General features: G+C 38.7%; 1 protein-coding gene across 2 annotated transcripts in view; it reads left to right on the top strand.

The window, feature by feature from the left end:
* The window catches only part of FAM126A (family with sequence similarity 126 member A), a 1,303,250-nt gene that overhangs the window by 1,011,255 nt on the left and 272,082 nt on the right, over window positions 1-19,913 (top strand). For both annotated transcript variants that reach the window (XM_044064612.1, XM_044064613.1), the window contains exon 7: window positions 4,122-4,237. In XM_044064612.1, coding sequence (XP_043920547.1) covers window positions 4,122-4,237 — 116 coding nt within the window. The remainder of the gene's footprint in view (window positions 1-4,121; window positions 4,238-19,913) is intronic.

Here is a 19,913-nt window from a genome sequence, read left to right as displayed (position 1 = left end):
TATTCTTGGCTTAGGCTTCATCCTTAACCTGATGATATTAAGGCCAAGTTGATGGATGCTCTTCTGGATAATAAACTTTAGTTTGGGGAAGCGGCTGTTGGTTTATTTAAGTCTCTTCAGGACAAGGGAAGGCTTTACAGGAGCTTTAAACGTATTTGTTTCTCCTGTACCTAAATTTCAGTGAAACTACCCTTCTAAGCCAGCCTTTGTTCATAGGCAATTCTGCTAAGGCCACTCAGACTGCAGGGATTCTAAAACCTTCCTTTCCTGACAAACCTGGTGCTGTTTGACTATCCACCTGTTCCCAGCCACATTCCTCTTCGCCTTTCTCTTTCTCTTCCTGTTTGGCTCCGAATCGCCCAGCATTTTTGGGTTCTGTCAATCATTCAGCAGGGGTACTTCATGGTCTGGATTTCCCACCCTCCTTTTATGGGCATTCCTCAGCCTCCTTGGGAACAACTTCCTTTTTTCCCCAGAGGTTCTTCGAGACCTCTTGTCTCAGGGTACTATTCAAGAGGTGTCTGTGTCCCAAAGGGAAAAGGGTTTTATTCAAGAATGTTTCTAGTGCCCAGAAAAGAAAATACTTGGAGACCTTTTCCAGACCTCTCTCATCTAAACACCTTTCTGAAGGTGCCTGCCTTTCAGATGTTTTCCCTTCAGTCTCTTTTTCCTCTCTTGCTCCCTCAGGCCTTTCTGGTGTCTCTGGATCTCAAGGATGCTGGTCTCCATGTTCAGATCCATCCTCTTTTCAGGTGATTTTTGCATTTCTCTGTTGCTTCCTTCATTTTCAGTTCTGTGCCTTGCCCTTTTGCCTTTTTACTACCCCAAGGGTATTCACCAAATGCCTTGCTCTGGTGATTGCTTTTTGCAGGCTTCAAGGGATCCAAATCTTTCCTTATTTGGATGGCCTGCTGATTCAGGCATCCTCTCCAGAGGTCCTTTTGCAAAATCTTCGTTTTACCCTTTCTCTTCTTCAGACCCTGGGGTTCACAATAAACTTCAAAAAATCTTCTCTTGACTCCTTCTCAGGATCACGTATTTCTGGGTTGCAGGATTCAGACAGTGCCAGTGCTGGCATCCCTGCCTCCTCCAAATGCCTTAAGTCTCATTTCTTTCTTTCAAACTCTACTTCCCCTGGCTTCCATTACAGTAGTAATGTAGGTAGTTTCTGAGAGCTCTGGGGTTCATGAGGAAGTTCCAGTGGTTTCTGAAGTCGGTGAGGCTTCAGCATGCACATCCTCTAGACTTTCCAATTCCTTTTCTCCCGTGTCTGAAGAAAGAACTTCTGTGGTGGATTCAGCAGTTGTCTCTAAATCCAGGGCTCCCCTTTTAACCTCCTCTTCCCAATCAGCATCTGTTCACAGATGCTTCAGATTTGGGATGGGGAGCAACATTTGGCTCTCTCAGGGTTCAGGGAATGTTGTCGCTTCTTCAGCAGATGGAGCACATCAACTTCAAAGAGATGAGAGCTCTTATGCTCGCTCTTCCTGTCTTTGCCGGCTGACACTTCTAGTATGGGATATGGCTATCAAGTGACTCTTCAGGCAGTTTGTATTCCTTCAGATCAGGACATTGTGGTAACGTATAAAATTGTTTCCAGATAAGAGGGTACTTTGGATTCAGTTATAGAGCGATTCATAGGAACGGAGATGGGAAAGGCTAGAGAGCTGGCAGCTGTCTTAATGAGGAGTGGAGAGAGATTGTCAGCAGATGATGAGCAGGGTTTCAGTTTGAGAAGCAAACCTTTTACAGCCAGTTTTATATGTATGAACCTAGCTGTTAGAACAGAAAGTCAATCCCATGCTCCTTCCTCACAAGAATGCAGTCTCCAGGAAATGCATGAGGAAGCAACTAAATAGTTGCAAAGCTGCAACATGTTTTAATTTTTGTTTAATACTTATGCCATGACAGCTGAAAGGGATAATGTCAACAGAAGACTGCCACAAGTAACTTGTTGCATCTTGGTGTGTAATTTTAGTTCAGTTCTTGGTTTGTCATTCTGTTTAATCTCTGTCTGCTGAAAACTTTACAGTAGTTTAGAATCAGCTGTAAGGCACATCAGCAATGCTGGATTTAACCTCACAAAACCAAGGGCAGGCCATGCCTATCAGACCTGGTAGTTGATGCCCTTGGAAGGTGAGATGTCAGTAGATGTATTTTACCTTGATTTGCCAAAATCATTTGGCAGTATTCCACAGTTATTCTAAAAAGATTACTTTGTTTTGATGGTGAGTGGATATGGAATGGCATTGATAAAAATTGGTTAAACCTCACTCAAATTTTACAAGTTTAGGTCTAGAAATCTGCTGTTAAGCAGTTAGTTTACAGAAGGGTGCCACACAGCTTGGTACTACCCCTTTTTAACACAATTATGCAAACAATATTCTGCTACTTTTGCTAATGATTCAAAAACTGCAAAACCTGCTAAATGTGTTGGGCACTGTTTTGGGGTTAGCAATGACTACATACAAATTGAGCAAAAAATACTTGACTGCAACACAGATTTGTATTATCCATACTCAGTAAGTGATGCCATGCTGGCTTGTTCAGTGTAAGTTAAGGATGATAATTTGTAGTTAACTTAAACTTTATAAAGTAAATGCTGTAATTAGAAAGTGTTTCTGTTTTACTAGTGCAATACTGCAGACTTTGTCCCTGGACACCTTTCAATTCTCTTTTCTTTGTTCACAATTACTGTGCTTTTTTCTGCAGGTATGCCCTTAGGTGTTTACATGATGGAGAGAATTCAGAAAAATACAAGACTAAAAAGTATTTCTTATATTAAGTAATTCAAAAGATTGGGCCTACATTCTATTTATTGCAGAGTATACAGAGGCAAATTAACCCTGGGACAGAAGTGTAAATCTGATGGTCTGTTAATAGTTTATTAATAGAATTTGAGAATTGCAGAGCCTGAGTGTCTGTTGCATTGGAAGTAATTGCCATTCGTAATAAGGTCACCTTACAGTCTTAAAAAAAATAATAGTTTTAAGAAATGGCAACAAAATGTCAGCTCTTTGCAAAAGATCTGTAACTGCTTTGAACTGCCAGCAAAATTGTTACAAATGAATGGAAACATACTATAAATATTGCTGGTATGTGTTTAGGGATATCTCTTACTGGAATATGAAATTTTGCAAAACAAACCATACCATCAACTAATACTGCAAATAATGTTCATGGTATTGCTAAATAGACTTACTGTTATACATGTTTAGTTGTCTGTATTACATCAATGTGTTCCTAAAGTAACATTTAGTTTTGCATTTTTTTGCTGTAGGAAAGTTAGCAAATATTTTTTTCCACATAAAATATCAAGGCATTTGCTGCTTTTCTTTGTTTTCATTGGACGCAGCTGCGTAAATCAGTACTGTCCAGAAGAAAGATCGACAAGGCACAACCCTAACAAAAATATACAAAGAAAATGTGTAAACATCTCATTTGTAAGAGTAAACTCCATGTATTACAACACATTGCTGAGTTACCAATTTTAAGGAGTTTGCATTCTCAACATGGATGTTAAGAAATTCACTTTTTGATCTTTGCTGAAAAGGTAAATTAATTTCATTACAACCACTTTTAAAAACTTGAACTCATTCTGATCAGCAGCCTCCTCATAATCCTTTGTGCTGTGTATCCTCAAGCATGCATCGACACCACTGACTGATAAAGTGAACGTCTTTTCATAATTACAAAGGGAGGGAGCAAGGGATCTCAGTTAGCAGTACTGACAACTGGATTCACCCAAGCAACACAGATTAACCATCTAAGTAATGATGAGGTATAGTGGGCACTTTCACTCCCCACATACTTTTATAAAGTAGTTGAAGAACACTTTTGATTCTTGGACCTTGAGACTGTCAATCTCCCTTGCTTTGATGTGTCTGCAGGGGGTAAAATAACTTGTTAGCAATGTGTGTGGAGTTTAATATAAAACAAAATGGTGACTAGGCTTATGTGAAAAATCATAAAGTTAACTCAGGATTACTTGACACTGTTTTTGAAAATCCATTGATATTGTGAATAGTTAATTACCATACAGCTGAAGAAATATACTGAAGTGTTACTGTTGCATCCAAGATAGACTCGTTAAACATGCATTATTCCGTTATTTATTTCAGCCTTCCAGCATTGGTTCAGTGGCGCTTACAGAGGCTGCATTGTCCCAGCATGGGTTGACTAGAGTTGTGTACAGTGGGCCTCATGCACAAAGGGAAACTTTTACTGCCCAAAACAGGTAAATTACAAATTTATTAAAAACAATTGCAGACCTTGGAAATATTCTGTTTTGTTTAATCTGTGCCATAAAATGTTGGGGTCATATAACCATCCTTGCAGTCAAGCATAAAAGCAAAATCGATTGGAAAGTAAAATTTGTTAGAACTGTAGTTAACCCCAGCTTCTCTGCAGTGGAGAGAGTGTCCACTATGCCACCAGGGAGCAAAAAAAGTATTTTGTTTAATTTTTAATTTAAAGTAAAAATAAATGAAATGTCTGTCTTAGCAGGAGAAGAGACTGAGGCAACATAACACACAACTACTACAAGCTGTGCTGAGGATGATACATTTTCCCCACAGCAGCTTCAGTGCTCTGCCTGGATAGACTATTGCCATCATGTTTGTCTAATACCTGATAGCAGTCACAACTGCTACTATTTTTTACTTTTTATATTGTTTTTGTTAGCATAGGGTTGTGTCTTTCTAGGACTTCTTTACTCCAAGGACAATATGCTGTTTAGGTCATAGTTTCAGTATTGAAGAATATAGGCATATTGCTGGTTGCATCATTTTTAATTTTTCCACCATAACTCGTGAGGTGCTTAAAGAGAAATGGATGTGTCTTTACATGAAAGTTCTCTGTTTAATAAGGCTTCTGCACTGAAACATAAACTCTGTCAGTGATAGGAGTGTACTGAGTGCCAGGTTCAAGTTTATGCTAGTACATAGCAACGTGTTTGTTTCATTGTATTCAGAAGCATGCCAACAGCAGGCATAGGTTTGGGTCTGTTATACTTAAGGTAATCCTTACAATTGTCAGCAGTCAGTTTCAAGGCAGAAATGCATTCGGGGTCTTTGTTTCCTGAACTACAGCTCAGTTACTGCAGTCTGTCAGTGGAAGCATTTCCAAATTGGAAATGTAGTTTTTTTAAAAAGCTCTGCTTCTCCTGCCTTGCCATGCTATTTGAAACTGTGAGGACCTCATTCTCGCAACAACTCTCCTTAAGGCTTTAATTTAAAATGTTGATACAGTAACATCCAGAGCTAGTGAATTGGAAAGTGGTTGTTTAAATACCAGTGCTTAAAAATGTCCTTCCTAACTTTTAAAGGGCATTTTAATCTTGTTACTCAGCAAGAAAGGTATCTTAACTGGAAGTACTATGTCTTCAGTGTCACACTTGCCGTATTTTTTCATTTTCAGAAACATCCTAGTACTAGGTGCGACTTTTGCATGCCTTGTCTACCTTACTGTGGCTCGGATTACTGATCACAGATGGTATGTTTGCATGTAGTCTCAATCACAGCTGGACCTTAATATTTTATTACAAAAATCTCTGCATCGTGGACTGTCTTTGGTAAATGGTCATGTTGCCCTCTGTGTCTTCAGCTGTTCTGCTTTTTGCTGTTATCTTAAATTATTCACTTCTATTTCGATAATCTTTAACCCATTGGCACGTGCTATGACATACAGCATGTTAGGGTATCCTGCCATTCTTGTCTAGCAGATTTGTACCCACTTATGGCAGTCTTATCAAGCAGCGTTGTCTTATCAACTTGGTACTGCATTTCTGCTCTATGAAAGTATGTTGTGTCCTGACTTTCATTGATGCTTATTGTAAAGCCAATGCCTTTTCTCTAAAAATCCACTTTAGTTTGGACTTTACTGAGGCAAAAGTAAGTTTAGTGTATGCTGTTAATGCTAAATGCCTGTCTTTTCCATTTAAGTACATGGTATCTGACCTGTTACAATTAAGCACATCTTGGAGCACCATACATAACTCCAGTCTTCAGGACATACCTTTCATGTTCAAATCCTCTGCCTAAATTTCCATTGCAGTGTCTTTCATTCTCCCAGGGTGTAATGTGCAACTGAAAGGACATGTTTTTGTTTTTCCAAGTCACTGACCCAAGTCCAGATCATAACCTAATCTTCAGATTTCCTAAAGCTTATTTTCCACAAATGCAGGGTGGGATTCTATATTGGAAACTGTCGCTACTGAAACTTTTGAACAAAAAACTTAAGTTTTTAAGATCTGGAATTTATTCTTAACATACAAACTGCACGGACAGCACTGGAGTTTCTTTATCTGATAATTTGGAGTCTTTTTTGTGCCAGTATGTCTGGCTGTTCTTTCGCATTTAATTTGAAGGAAGGTAAGTGATTTCTTTGCTAGGAGTACTTTCTTATTCAGATGTAAAGCATTCTCCTAATGTTGTTACCCTTAGATTTTTTTTTCTCATTTTTTTCTGATAAGATTGCCTTTGGTCATAGATTATAGCATCCATTTGAGCAGAGGTTTATTCCATGGTTAGGGTGCATGTCTTTATATTTGTAGGCTTGTCCACATAGAGATTTGCACTCCTTTATTTATGTAGTAAAGTGGCTGTAATCAGGAATTTCATGTCTTAGCCAAGGAATTGTGCAGGACTTTTGCTTAGCTTATTAAACATCTCTTTTTAACCAGTTTTTCTGTTCAATTTAAAGTTGTGGCTTGAGAAACAACCTGGTAAGTGCCAGTTCCTTAGGCATTGTCTGAATTGCAAACGGTTATGTTCTCTGAGCCCTTTGTTATAATCTTTAATAATGTTTAAAGTGAAAATTTGTCCTATAATGATTCTGCCATTCTTGTGTTGAATAGTGGCGATCTCTCTTTCCTCAACCTCAGAAGTCACTGAAAAGTATTTGGTTTTCTGTTGCCCTTTGTTATAATCTTTAATAATGTTTAAAGTGAAAATTTGTCCTATAATGATTCTGCCATTCTTGTGTTGAATAGTGGCGATCTCTCTTTCCTCAACCTCAGAAGTCACTGAAAAGTATTTGGTTTTCTGTTGGCTTTAAAGAGCAAGGTGCCTGTTTTTCTATATCAAAACTCTTCAGGTTATCCGAGCAGGTCATTCCTACTGAGACTAGTTTGAATTTGCATTGCAGCTGCTTAACAACAATTACCGTAGGAGTTTCTAAAACTATTGCTATATCAGCGTTCTTTGGGGGGGAGGGGGGTCTGTCTCAGATATTTCTAAGCTGTGGGTTCTGTTCACACATTTTATAGACATAAACTGGATGTCCCTTCTAAAGCTGGAGCAGTGGTTGGCTACAGTAGTGTTCTTGGGTATGTTAACAAGAGCTACTGTCATTGTCATCCCCATCGGCAGTGATTATTTGTATTTATTGTTTGCTGATTGGGAAAGTGGGACTGGTCTGTTGTCCCTTTTCAGCCATGACTGAGCTGAAAGAGCAGATAATACACCATGGTCTTTCAGTCATCTATATTGTATACAAAAAAAAAAAATGTATACAAAAAAGCTAAGCCATATGTAAAATGCAGTGCAATCCTGCATTTAATACATAAACTCCTAAGTACATGTGAAATATTTGCATATAAGGTGTCGCATTAAGAGGCTGAGAAAAGTTTATTAAATGTATGCTAGTATTCATGTTACAAGATGGTAAGTTACTTAACTGTTGTCATCTTAGTATTTGCAGGTAGATTCATTAAAGAGATGCTCTTCAAGTTCATCTTTGAAGCTTTTAATTGTTTCTAGATTTTTGATATCTGTAAGTGGGTGTTTGCAGGTAACAGGCCCTAGCCTAGAGAAAGCTGTCTGTCTTACAGCAGTTTTAAATGAAGACCAAAAGGAATGAACCCCTATAAAAAAAAAAAAACAGTTGCAGTAGTTTTCCGTTATATTATATGGTGGATTTCCTTATTTTTACTGGCTTCTCCTCCTTCCCTAGTTTCTTTTTTCAGTATTTGTTGAAAATTATATGTAGGTGTTAGGGCTGGGTCGGAGGCAGTGTTGCAATGAGGAGCGGTATTTTTGTTTTGTTTGTATTATGCCAGTAGATGCTTAGTTATGGTCTGTCCCTGGGAAACATGTTAAGGTTTCCACTGGTCTGTTGTCTAGTGTCTTTTTCCAAGACTGACGAGAGTGATAGACATGTCGGTGGCTATTCAGAAAAAAAGCTTGCTTATCGCAAATTTTTTAATAATCGCAGTACAGAGCTGATGCAGGCTTGAAGACTGTTGTGGTGTTGGTCTGCTGGAACTATTTCATGGCTTTGGTGTTTGTCTACCTTTTAGCATATCCTGTCTGTTATATTCGTGTGATTGCTTCCATCTGGTGGTTACTTACTGTAAAGGCAGGTAACATGCAATTACTGCTTTATAGAAATCATGCAAGCAAATTTTCAATAAACTGAACTGAATGGTAATGATTAGCGAAAGTTGAAGAAACTTGGGTGTCTGCTATGTAACCTATGTATACCCAGTACATTCTTTTTCCATATAATCCAAACCTCCTTACTATTTTAGCCAGTAAAAGAGAATCATTTTAATAAATGATAGCCATTTGTTTTGCAGCATATTTACTTTTGTACTTTGCGAAGCTTAGTTTATACTTTTTTTTTCTTCTGCAACATGAGTTGAAGGTTGCATGTACCTTGACTGCATCTAACATCTTTAACTCATGTACTGTTGCTTCATTGAAATGAGTTTTGAAACAGGAAAATGTGTCAGATAATGTCAAGATACTGAGGCAATCTCTAGAAATGAGAAGAAGTTATATGACTGCATGTTATTCCTGTGACTTGCATTAAACGGTTGCATATTATTTTGGTCACTTTTTTAAAGTGACTCAGCTTGTTAAAATGATTCCAGATGTTGGCAAGGAGTGATCATTTGAATTTAAAAGGTTCTGTGCTACTTTCTTGTAGACAGTATGGCTTGGAGTATTTATTTTATTTTGATTGCTAGGCAGCGTAATTCTTAATTGTTGCATTTGCATTATAATTTTCATATCCCTCATAAAAAGTTTTGATAATTTTGTGCTTCTTCATCAGAAATATTAATGCAAAACTTGTTGCTCTATTAATGTTTAAATGAATTGGAGTAATATTTAAATATTGCCCCTGCTTTTTCGACCTTTCTCTGTCTGTCTCATTTTTTTTTTTTTTTTTACTTTGTCCCTGATTCTTGAGCAAAGAAGTTCAGAGCTATGCTAGGAAGATCCTGCTAGACTTGCAGTATTTTTTTGGGGGAGATTTTCCAAGTGGCAACTGGGGCTGTATACTTGATCCAAAAAAACTGCTCAGATTTGTATGATGAATGAACTCATTGCAGATTCAGAAGAGCTGGTTTGTGTGTTGGTAGTTCCCAAGGAGGTAGGCAAAATTGTAGAGATTACTCAGGGTAAATGTAGTGTTATAACTAGATTGGCCATTCCAAAACCAGGACTATTAGAAAGGGATTATGCCTGTATGAGGAGAAGGAGCAGAGTAGACTAATAGAATAGACTTGGGTGCATGACATTTTGAAAAAGGGAGGAGTACTGGGAAAATATGAGAAAAAAAAGCAGAATGGAGATGGGAATAAAGTGTTTTGGATGCAGGTGACTGCATGCCCATAGTTGCAGTGAAGCAGGGGCTACAAAGGGTGACAGTATTTCAACACCTGCATGACTGGCTGCTAGCGGCATTAACATTTGACAGATGAGTTGCAAGGCTGGCATCCCTCTTCTGTCTTTCTGAATCTTGGGAGTAACTGTGGACTCTGCAAAGTTCCAGTTGGAATCCTCATGAAGACACCTCTTCATAGCATGCACCTTTTGACAGTGTCCTGCAATCCCTTGGAAACTGCAGCAGCTTTCTTTTGCAGAGCACTGGTCCTCCTTAGGTTACATTGTCCTTTACAAAAATCTCTACATGAGGGTCTTCTAGTGAACTTAGTTCATTGATCTTAGTTAACAGATCCCATATCTTGGCAAATAAATCTTGCGTGCTTTGGAAATCTTTATCTACAGTGATGGCTTCTTATTCTGAATCGTCTTAGCCCATTCAGATTCCCACACTAGTAGTAAATATTACTACAGATGTCTTTGCCTTGGGGCTGGAGGAAAAATGTCAGGCTTAGACAGTCCAGGCTGTTTAGTCACAGGGAGAGGCCAGTCTGCATACCCGTGTTCTGGTGATGAGGATGTTTTTTTTTACTCTGCAGGCATTCCAGGACTCCCTACCCCATAGTACAGCTTCCATCTGCACTGACAGCATGGCTATGCTTTGATACATAAAGCAGTAAGGGAACTCATGCCTACCTTCTCTGCCTAGAACAAGTGTTAGGGTGTGAGAGTGGGCTGTGTCAACAGGATGCTTTCTTGTAGCAAATCATATTCCTGGGAGACCTCTTCTTTAGTTGACAGGATTAGCCTTTGCATACAGATGTCTCCTGAGTGGTTCCTCATCCTTTCTGTAGTGTGAAAGCTTTACTTTTGCTGAGGGAAGCCTTGCTGTGACCTTTCTGCAACCCTGACTAATGCTATCATGGCCCCAGAACTCTCTTCCACTTTCTACCATTTCTCTTTTTTTTTGACGTTCATTCAGAAAGCCAGGCAAAGCAAGTCCAGTGTCATTCCCATAGTCCCCTTTCTGGCCTCAAGTGTGATCCCTTTTGATGTTGTTTCATCTTCTGATGCATCCTGTATGGCTGGTACCCTATAGAACCCTGTCAACTTGCAGCTCTGGCAAGCCTCACAAAGATATTTTTTCCCTTCATCTTAACTGCATACTTACAGCAGTTTACTTATTGGCAATGTACTTCACATTTGCCTATGGTGGTGCAAGTACTCACTCTTGCCAGTAATTCAGTACTAGAAAAAGTTTGCACAAATAAATAAGCTTGTTTCCCTATTCAAAAGGTAAAATCCATTTACAACACTGATGTCAATTTTAACTTTCCCGATTTTTTTTTTTTATTTAACTTTGCGTAGTATCCATAGAGTAGAACATTTCCAACATTTTACAGTTGTTGGTATTCAGTTCACCTAAGTTCATGTCAATCTCAAACATTTTGCAATCTCAAAGCTATAGTAAATAATTTATATGACTGATCAGTTGCGAAAATTAAACTGTGTGGGTTCTTGTCTGATAAGTTTGAGCAGAGGGACCAAGCAGGGGTGTCCTCTTTCATCTTTGTTATTTGCATTGTATTTAGAAATATTGACAAAGAAAGTAAGAGACTCAGACATTCAAGGCTATAATTGTTATGGTAGTGAAGAAAAGCTGGCTTTATTTGTAGATGCTATTATTTTATACCTGATAAAACTTGAAAAGGAAATTGCAGTGTTGTGGGAAATTTTTAGACCATTTCAGACCTTTTCAGGATATAAAATTAATGAAGATAAAACAAAGGCAATAGCTGTAAACTATTTACCCCAACACAAACTGGTTCGGTAATACCTGTATTTATGGGGACATGACAAAATTAAGTACTTAGGCGTATGGATTAAAAAGGATTCTGTTATGGCAGCAACGGATATGTGAGAAGAAACTAAATAAAAGATAACAGAAAAACTAAGAAATTAAAAAATTGGAAGGTCTGTTTTATGGATATCAAGATACAAGTAGTCAAAAAGTTTTTACTTCCTATAGTTTTATACACAGGTCAGGCATAATTTTATTAACCAGAAGAGGAGTTGTGGATAGCAGTTAATAAAGAGATGAAGGACTTTTATTTGGGGGGGGGGGGCAACAAGAGTCAAATGGGATAAGCTGATCCTTCCAATAGAAAAAGTGGTTTGGCATTACTAGATTTGAAGGGGTAGTTCAGAGCTACACAGTTGAGGCTCTTATACATAGCACAAACAGAAACCTATAATTCAAAGTGGAAAGGGATGATGATGAAACGGGGGGGGGGTAGCTCAAGAGACAAGGGGGGAGTGGGATTTTGGATGCAGATCCTTAAGGGGAATAACAAATAACCATACAAAATACTGTATTCGTGAAGTAGGAGAAAGTATCCTAAGAACTAAACCATCACTGGAATGGAGAAAGGAGACTCTGCCAGTAGGAATGACTATAATTATGGATATAGGCAAGAGGTGGCTAGAATTTATTGGAGAAGATTGACAAAGGCACCAAGGTATTAGGACCAAATAATTAGAGAGGGAAAGGTAATAGAATGGGAAGAGGCCAAGAATGTATTTGGACTACAGGCTAGAAACTGCCTTCCCTACAAGGATTGATGTCCAAGTATAGGCAAAGGGAAAGGAATAGGAAGATCCTAGATGAAATGCCAGCGCTAGTAGAGTTTTTGGTTGAATCTACAACAGAAGCTGCTGATAAAAAAGAGGTAAATAGCAGACCATATAAAATATTGCTTAATAACGGTAAGAATCAATCAGAGGAGGTTACAAAGGATTGAGAAGAGAGATTGGATAAGCAATTCACAAAGAGAAAATGGGGATATATGTATAATTCCTAGATATGCAACAACGTGTAGAAGATTTAGGATCTTTGCTTGGAAGTGCTTACATAGGTATTTTTTGAATCTCAAGTAGACTCCTAATTTTTCCTCAGATAGTTAGCAAGCGTTAGTGGTATGATGGGGAAGAAAGAGGAGATTGGAAACATATTTTTGGGAATGTAATGAATGAACTGGCAGATTTAAAAGATTCCCTGCAGACTACTCATCAGAAATACTGGGTGAGAAAATAGATATAACTAAGGAAATTATTTTTTGAACTCTGATATGCAGTTGGAATTGCCAAGACATAGTAAAGCTTTGCCCAGTCTAATTATGGTGGCAGACAATAAAAGCAATTACTAGAAAATGGAAATCAAAGTCTAAACCAACTGTACTAGAAGTTGTGAATATAGAAAGAGAGATAAAACAACGGGAAATGGGATCTTTAAAAAAGGGTAGGAGCAAATTATATAGAAAGAAATGGGAATTCTGGGAACAATACATGCAGAGTAATGTTTTGGAGAAGGAATGAGGTTTAAAAGAGGGCAGGATTTGAATGGGGTATGTAATTGACTGACTGTGACTGGCTAGATTGTAAGTGATGTTTAATGTTTGCAACTAAAAATATGTTAGTATAATTTGTTTTCATTTATATAAATGTATGATTGTCTACGTCATAAGTGATAATTTAATGAATTATGTTTCTTGTTTAATGCCAAAACAGCTGTAGTAAATAATTGTACATTCAGCTGTTAAGTATCTTCAGGTTTTCATTTTTTTCTGTGCATGTTTTCTGTGTATTTCTATTATTAATTTGTTCACAGTCAACCAGTACTTTTTTGACCCCTTATTTGCTTGTCTATCCTATTACTGTACGTATATGTGTATATGTCTATATTCATCTATCTGTGTGCCTTTATCCATGTATGTATATGTTTATATCCATCTATGTATATGTTTGTGTGTACTGGCATACAATCTGTTCTATACCCTGCTATTGCCCACTGTTGCCTTAAGAAAATAATTCTGACAGGAAGGCTTGCAAACATTTTCTAATTGATAGGAGGCCTACGAACTGTGGAAAGAGAATGAATAAGTCCTCTAGGAACTGTTCCTCCGAATGGCATATATTACAAAGCCATCCAGATAAGGGTGCATGCATCACCTTTTTAATGTACAAGTCACAATAGCGTGGGTCAGGCACATGGAAAAAAAACGGGGTTCTGATGAGACTAACTGGGTAAGCTGCAAGCCGAACATAACTTTTGCCCAACAGCAATACTAGTAAACTCCTGTGTATGGGAAAGACTGAAAATGTGTAGAGAAATCTCTGAAATCCATTATTGCCATCCAGTGCCAGTGAAGTAGGGCATGGATAAGGGAGCCAGCAAGGTCATCTTCCTGATCTTTAAAATTCTATGATACCTTTTAAGTTCCAAGAGATACAGATCAAGTGCAACTTGGATCTATGAATGGGAAACTGAAAATTTACACCAGGACTCCCCTGTGTCGTACTAATGGGCAGCGGCAGCTCCTAAATGCTTTATCCCATGCATAGGTCCTCTCAGATTGTCTATGGTATGATCCCACTTATTTGTATTGGGGGTAATATAAAATTATCAGCCATGAGATGGGTATGGCCAATCTCTAACCAAACGAGATAGGCTAATTTGAGCACAAAAATGCAAATTAGATGGGCTTAAAATGGTCTGCAAGGGCAGCTGGCCTAGTACTTACCTGTGAGCCTATGATGTTAGAAATGAGATATTAAATTCTCCTTTGGGAAGAGATTTAGTTTTTCGCTCCCCTGCTGCAGAGGTGATCAAAAAGTGTGAGGAAAGGGGTAACTGGGAAATCCCTTAAGAATTTTCAGCCTTCCTTTTCCAAGGGATTTTCAGACTCATTCAATTTTGGTAAGAAACAAAATAAACTGTCTAAACAAAATACAGATAAACAGATGTTTAAAAAGAAATGGGGGGGGGGGGGGTCCAGAAAGAATTCTGAAAACTCCCAAAACCAAAGACAGTCTAACAGGTCAGAATGACTAAGAGACTTTGTTCCCGCCACCCACCTTGGTAGCCTCTTTTTACTTCCAGAAAGTATGAATCTCCAGTTTTCTCTTTGACAACAGCTAGTTTCAGGCAATTGGGTTTTGAAGATCATCCATCAAGGTTACATTTGGCAGTGGGAGGAAGCTCCTACAATTCCTTATCCCTCAGACTAGACTGTTTTGTTTTCATCTGTCATCCATCACATGCTGTCCAAGAGAATAATGTTTCCCTTTCCAAGTGGGAAGGTGATTTTATTAAGGATGTTTTTAGTGCCAAAGAAAGAAAATGCTTGGAGATCAGTTCTGGATCTTTCATTCATAAAACTGTTTGTGATAGTGCCCAAATTCAAAATGGTGTCACTTCACAAACTGTTACCTCTGCTTCCTCATTCAAGTTTCCTTGTAAAATTAGATTTAAAAGAGGCTTCTTGTTACATTTCTATTCATCCAGATGTCAGGCATTTTTTTGTGTCTGGATCACATTATCAGTTCTCTGCCTTACCCATTGGGACTATCTACTACACCAAGATGGTTCACAAGGTATCTAGCTCCAGGTATAGCTCACTGCATGCTATAGGGTACCACATGTTTCCATATTTAGTTGATTTGCTTATCTTTGCAGAGTCTTTCTTTTTCAAAGCATCAGGAATCTCTTTCTAGGGTGAGAGATCTCTTACAAATGTTGAAGTTACAAGATAGTATTTAAGTCTTTCTTGACTCCTCACAGGATTGTGTTTCAGGGTTGTCAACTAGACACTACAGTTTAAAGAGCTTTTCTTCCACAAGAAAAAGTAGATCTATATCTAGTTCTGTTTCTGTGGTTTCCACCCAGACTTTGATCACTGCAAGGGAAGACTTCAGGATTTTGGTTCTCATGGCTTCTGTAATCCTCATGATACCCCTGGCAAGACTCCACATGAGAAAGATACAGTGGTATCTGAAGTCACTTTGGTCCTGTCATCAACACCCCATGTCATTTCAGACCCAGTGCTGGGGTTTGTTAGGGATATCAATTGATAAGAGACCACAGATATACCTAAATCCATGTCTCCCCTTCTCTTTCCCTGTTCCAAAGCAGTCAGTCACCACCGAAGCTTCAAACTTTGCTTGGGAAGCAGTTTCCGGAGGGTTAATAGTGCAAGCTGTGTGAGACACCAAGGACAGACACAAGCATATAACTATAAAAGAGATGCTTGCTCTGATCAAGGCACGCAGCTGTTTGAATCATCTGTGATCCCCAGAATTTCATCAGGTTGTTACAGACAATACCACAGTCATGTGGTTTATCAACAAGCAAGGGGGAACCAGGTCGTAACCCCATCTACAGACTAGTCATGTTAGCTTGAGTTATAGCTTCACTGCACAGTCTCACTCTACAGGTATCTTAAATTCTGTCAGAGCATAACTGTGTGGCAGACAAGCTGAGCAGGACAAGGGCAGACCCTCATAAATGAAAAATAGTTCAGTGTGTCTTCCAAGATTTAATCTATCTGTGGGAAGTTCTTCAGTTAGACCTCTTTTTCTCCTCCCTGAACAATCAGCTGGCAATGTTCTGCTCTAAGACTCCCTGGAAGAGTAATTGGAAAACGGATGCCATTTCTTTTTTTCTTGGACAGGAATGTTTCTGAATGCTTTTTCAGCCTTTCCACTTATATCCAGGGTACTTCTGAAGATTCAGAATGAATCTACCAAAATCATTCTGGTGACTCCCTTCTGTTTCAGGCAGCTGTGGTTCTCCCTTTTTTGGAAATAACTGGAGCAACTACCACAAGTTTCCTCACAGACGAAATCGACACAAAAGAGAAGGGGTGTTTGATACAGTGACACCAATCAACTTTAAATGACTGCTTGGACGATAGGGTCTTAATTCCATTTAGGCAACTTTATACTGAAGACATGCAGCAGGTACTTGGAGACAAGAAAATCCGCTACTAGAAAATCATATATTGGCAAATCGAGATGGTTTTCTAGTTGGCGACGACATAGCTAGCCCTGTTCAAGCTGATTTGTTGTCTGTTTTTAGAGTAGTTGTGTGAGTTACTATCCTATGGCCTTTCTTTCTCCTCTGTCAAGGTTCATTTGTTGGCCATTTCAGTAAATTTTGCATAGATCCTTCTCTTTCAGTTAATTCTCATGTCAAGTCTGGCACTTGGCTTAGAGGATTAAGGAGCTGTTAATGAGCTATTTCCTGTGGTCCAGTGGTACAAAGTTTGATTCCCCAAGCCTCCATTGCCTACCTGTATGACTGTGAGCAAGTCTCTTAACTAGGCAGCTCTCCCATACTGAGTGTGAAAAATGTCCACGAAAATCGGTGCTTTACCTTGAAAAAAAATAAGAATAAAATGGGTACTTGCGTATTATCGCAACCATTTTTGTAAATAACTCACTTGGCTCAATTTCTACACAAAAAAGAAATCTCACATGGGTGATGAACTCCAGGCAGCCATCAACTAAACCATCCTTCTATAACAGTTAAAATTTGACAGAAAAAAAAGAAACTCACCAGAATCACAGAATCTGTAACATTTGAGCTGTTTGTACATCGATTTCCCATGGGTCTTTGATGAGAAAGGGTTGCTGCCTACTTGCACATTCATGGTAAACAAATGTGAAATAAAAATATAAAGTTGTACTTTTGTTTTCTTTGCTCAGTGCAATGCTATTATGCTTCTAATGACAAATCTACCATGAAATTATGTGAACAGTACGGTTATGTATCTGACAAGAAATGAGTCAAGGTAGCTGCCGCAAATGAAGGCAAGCATTAGGACACTGTTACTTCCTAATCCCCGGTCATACAAGTGAAGCAGCAGTGACATAACCAAAAAAAGAAAAAAAACATGATGCTGCTTGCATATTCCGGAGAAACCCTACAAAGACGAGCAGGTAGGGGATGCTATCTGGCTCTGTATCCCAGTTGGTGTCATTTTCTAATCGCAAATTAAATCCAGGTTCTGTAAATAACTCCAGCTCACATACAGCCACGATGGATGACACTTACGTTTGGCAGGACACCAAAATAGAAAATCAATTCTTTGACCAGTTCGCACTTTCACATTTTGCAAGTCCAAGTCTTTTGGCCCAAAATCCTCAGGTCTGCTAGAAAGCTAAAGATGAAGAGAAATTTCACCTTTCAACATGACAATGACCCCAAGCATACATCCAAATCAACAAAAGAATGGCTTCACCAGAAGAAAAGTAAAGTTTTGGAATGGTCCATCCAGAGCCCAGACCTAAATCCAATAGTAAGGTGACTTGAAGCGGGCTGTGCACAAGAGATGCCCTCGCAATATGACAGATTTGGAGTGCTTTTGCAAGGAAGGCTGGGCAAATATTGCAAAGTCAAGATGTCGCATGCTTATAGACTCCTAACCAAGAAGACTGAATGTTGTAATTAAATCAAAAGTATTAGTTTAAGGGTGTGCACACTTATGCAACCAGTGTATTGTACATGTTTTATTTTTTCCCCTAACAGATTTGTTTTTCAATTGAATATTACAAGTTATAGGTCACATTAAAGGTGGAAAAAGTTTTGAAATTATTTATTGTGGTCTCATTTTTTTATGTCACAAAAACCTGGCGTTTTAACAGGGGTCTGTACACTTTTTATATCCACTGTTTTTATATAAAATGTCACTGCCAATAATTTAGTTGAACAATAATTAAACATTCTAGTTGGTAAAAAATAGCATAGCATATTGATTGAAAGATTTAAAGACTTAAAGTGATGATCAGTTATTAAATACTTAACACTTGTTTAGAATTATATAAATAGTTGTTAGTTAAAACTTATAAAATACATAAAAAAATGAATCATTAGTCTTGTGTTGCACCCTTACTTTGTAATACCTTAAGACATGAGTAAATGTACTGGTAAATATATGTGGTGCCTACTTTTATAATTTAGGTGACCTTATCAGCAAGACTGGTTGAATGGAGGTGTTCTCATTTAATTGTGGAAAACATGTTGCTTGTAACCCAAGTTGTCATGTCAATTCCTTGTTATCCAGGCAATTTTTAATGTCCCTTCCCTTTGGGTTAGGTTTAACTTGTTCCTGGATTCCAAACTTAAAGTTACTAAAGGACTGACAGTTGTTAGAATGTTTGTATAAAGCATTAATGTGACGTTGTTCAATCTCACTGTTCATTCTTCACTGATGGATTTAGAGCCGATCCTTGGCTCTGACACGGCCGACTAGAAAGCTCAAAGTTTTCAGTAGCTCGAGACCCAACCCCTTATCCCACAATGCTCTGCTGGAATTACCTCTGATCTAGTTTGCCGTGGCACGGATCTCTTGGTTTCCAGCATTGCTCGAGACTATTGTGGGAAGTTTCAACTTTCAGCAAGTTTTATATTTGAATTTTATATCTTTCTACTATTATAATTATATAGTATTATCTAGTTAGCAGATTTTTTTCTGTTTTTTCCCCCCTTTTCCCAGTAAAAATCTACTGATTGCCTTTGGCCTCGGGCCCTTTCTTACAGCTTGTTAGATTAGAGTTGCCCTTTTTGGGCTTTTTGATATTGGATTACTCTTGTTACTAGTTGCCTTTTTGGGCTGTTTCTGCTGTATTTTTGCATTGCTGTTTGTAGTTAATTAGATTAATCCTCTCCAAGTTAAACTATCTTATATAGTTAAATAATGTGTTTTTTCTTATTTTTTGATCTTGTGAACTGTGTTTCAGGTAGTTAGTGCTATGTCTGAAGAAAAGGAAAAGCATCCAAAGTCTGGGTTCAAAAAATGCCCAGACTGCGGACAAAAAATGTCCATTACGGATGCCCATGTGCAGTGTGTGTACTGTTTGGGTGAGATGCACCTGCAGGAGTCATGTAGTATCTGCCACTCCTTTTCTACTAGAGTGCTTGCAGAAAGGAAGAGGAAGTTAATTGACAGGGGTATTATCAAACACCCTTTCTCAGAGGCATTGTCTGACCAGGATGGGGCCAGCAAATCATCCAAATCTTCCTCAGAATCCAGGACAAAGGAAGGGAAAAAGTTGGAAAGTGTTGTGACTTCGGCTCCACAGACTTCGGAGCTGACAGACTGCTCTTTTCGGACCCGGGACCCTGCTTTGGAACCAGTTGCCGAAAAGCCTCTCTCTTTACTGCTCCAATCTTCTCCATCTATTCACTCCTCCAGGTCTTCGGTCAACCTGTCCGATCTGGATATGGACCGGCTGGTTTAGAAACTCTTAAAGGCATCAAGCCTAGCTAAATTTGCTGTCGGCTCAGACCCAACTGTCGGAGCTGAAGCCCATTAGTCCTGAATTATCTGCTCCTCCTCCGAGCCATACCGGACCTTTGGAGCCGGAGGAGGCCGACTTGATTGTGGATCCCTTGGAGCCGGCACCTGCTCCAGTGTTATCGGCTCCATCTGCTCGGATGTCCTTGGCGCCGACTGGGGACTC

This window comes from Protopterus annectens, chromosome 3.part0, assembly GCF_019279795.1.
Source record: "Protopterus annectens isolate FY-2018-M chromosome 3.part0, PAN1.0, whole genome shotgun sequence".
NCBI classification, from domain to species: Eukaryota; Metazoa; Chordata; order Ceratodontiformes; family Protopteridae; genus Protopterus; species Protopterus annectens.
The sequence above is the reverse complement of the archived record's forward strand: the minus strand, read 5'-3'. Positions and strand labels throughout refer to the sequence as shown.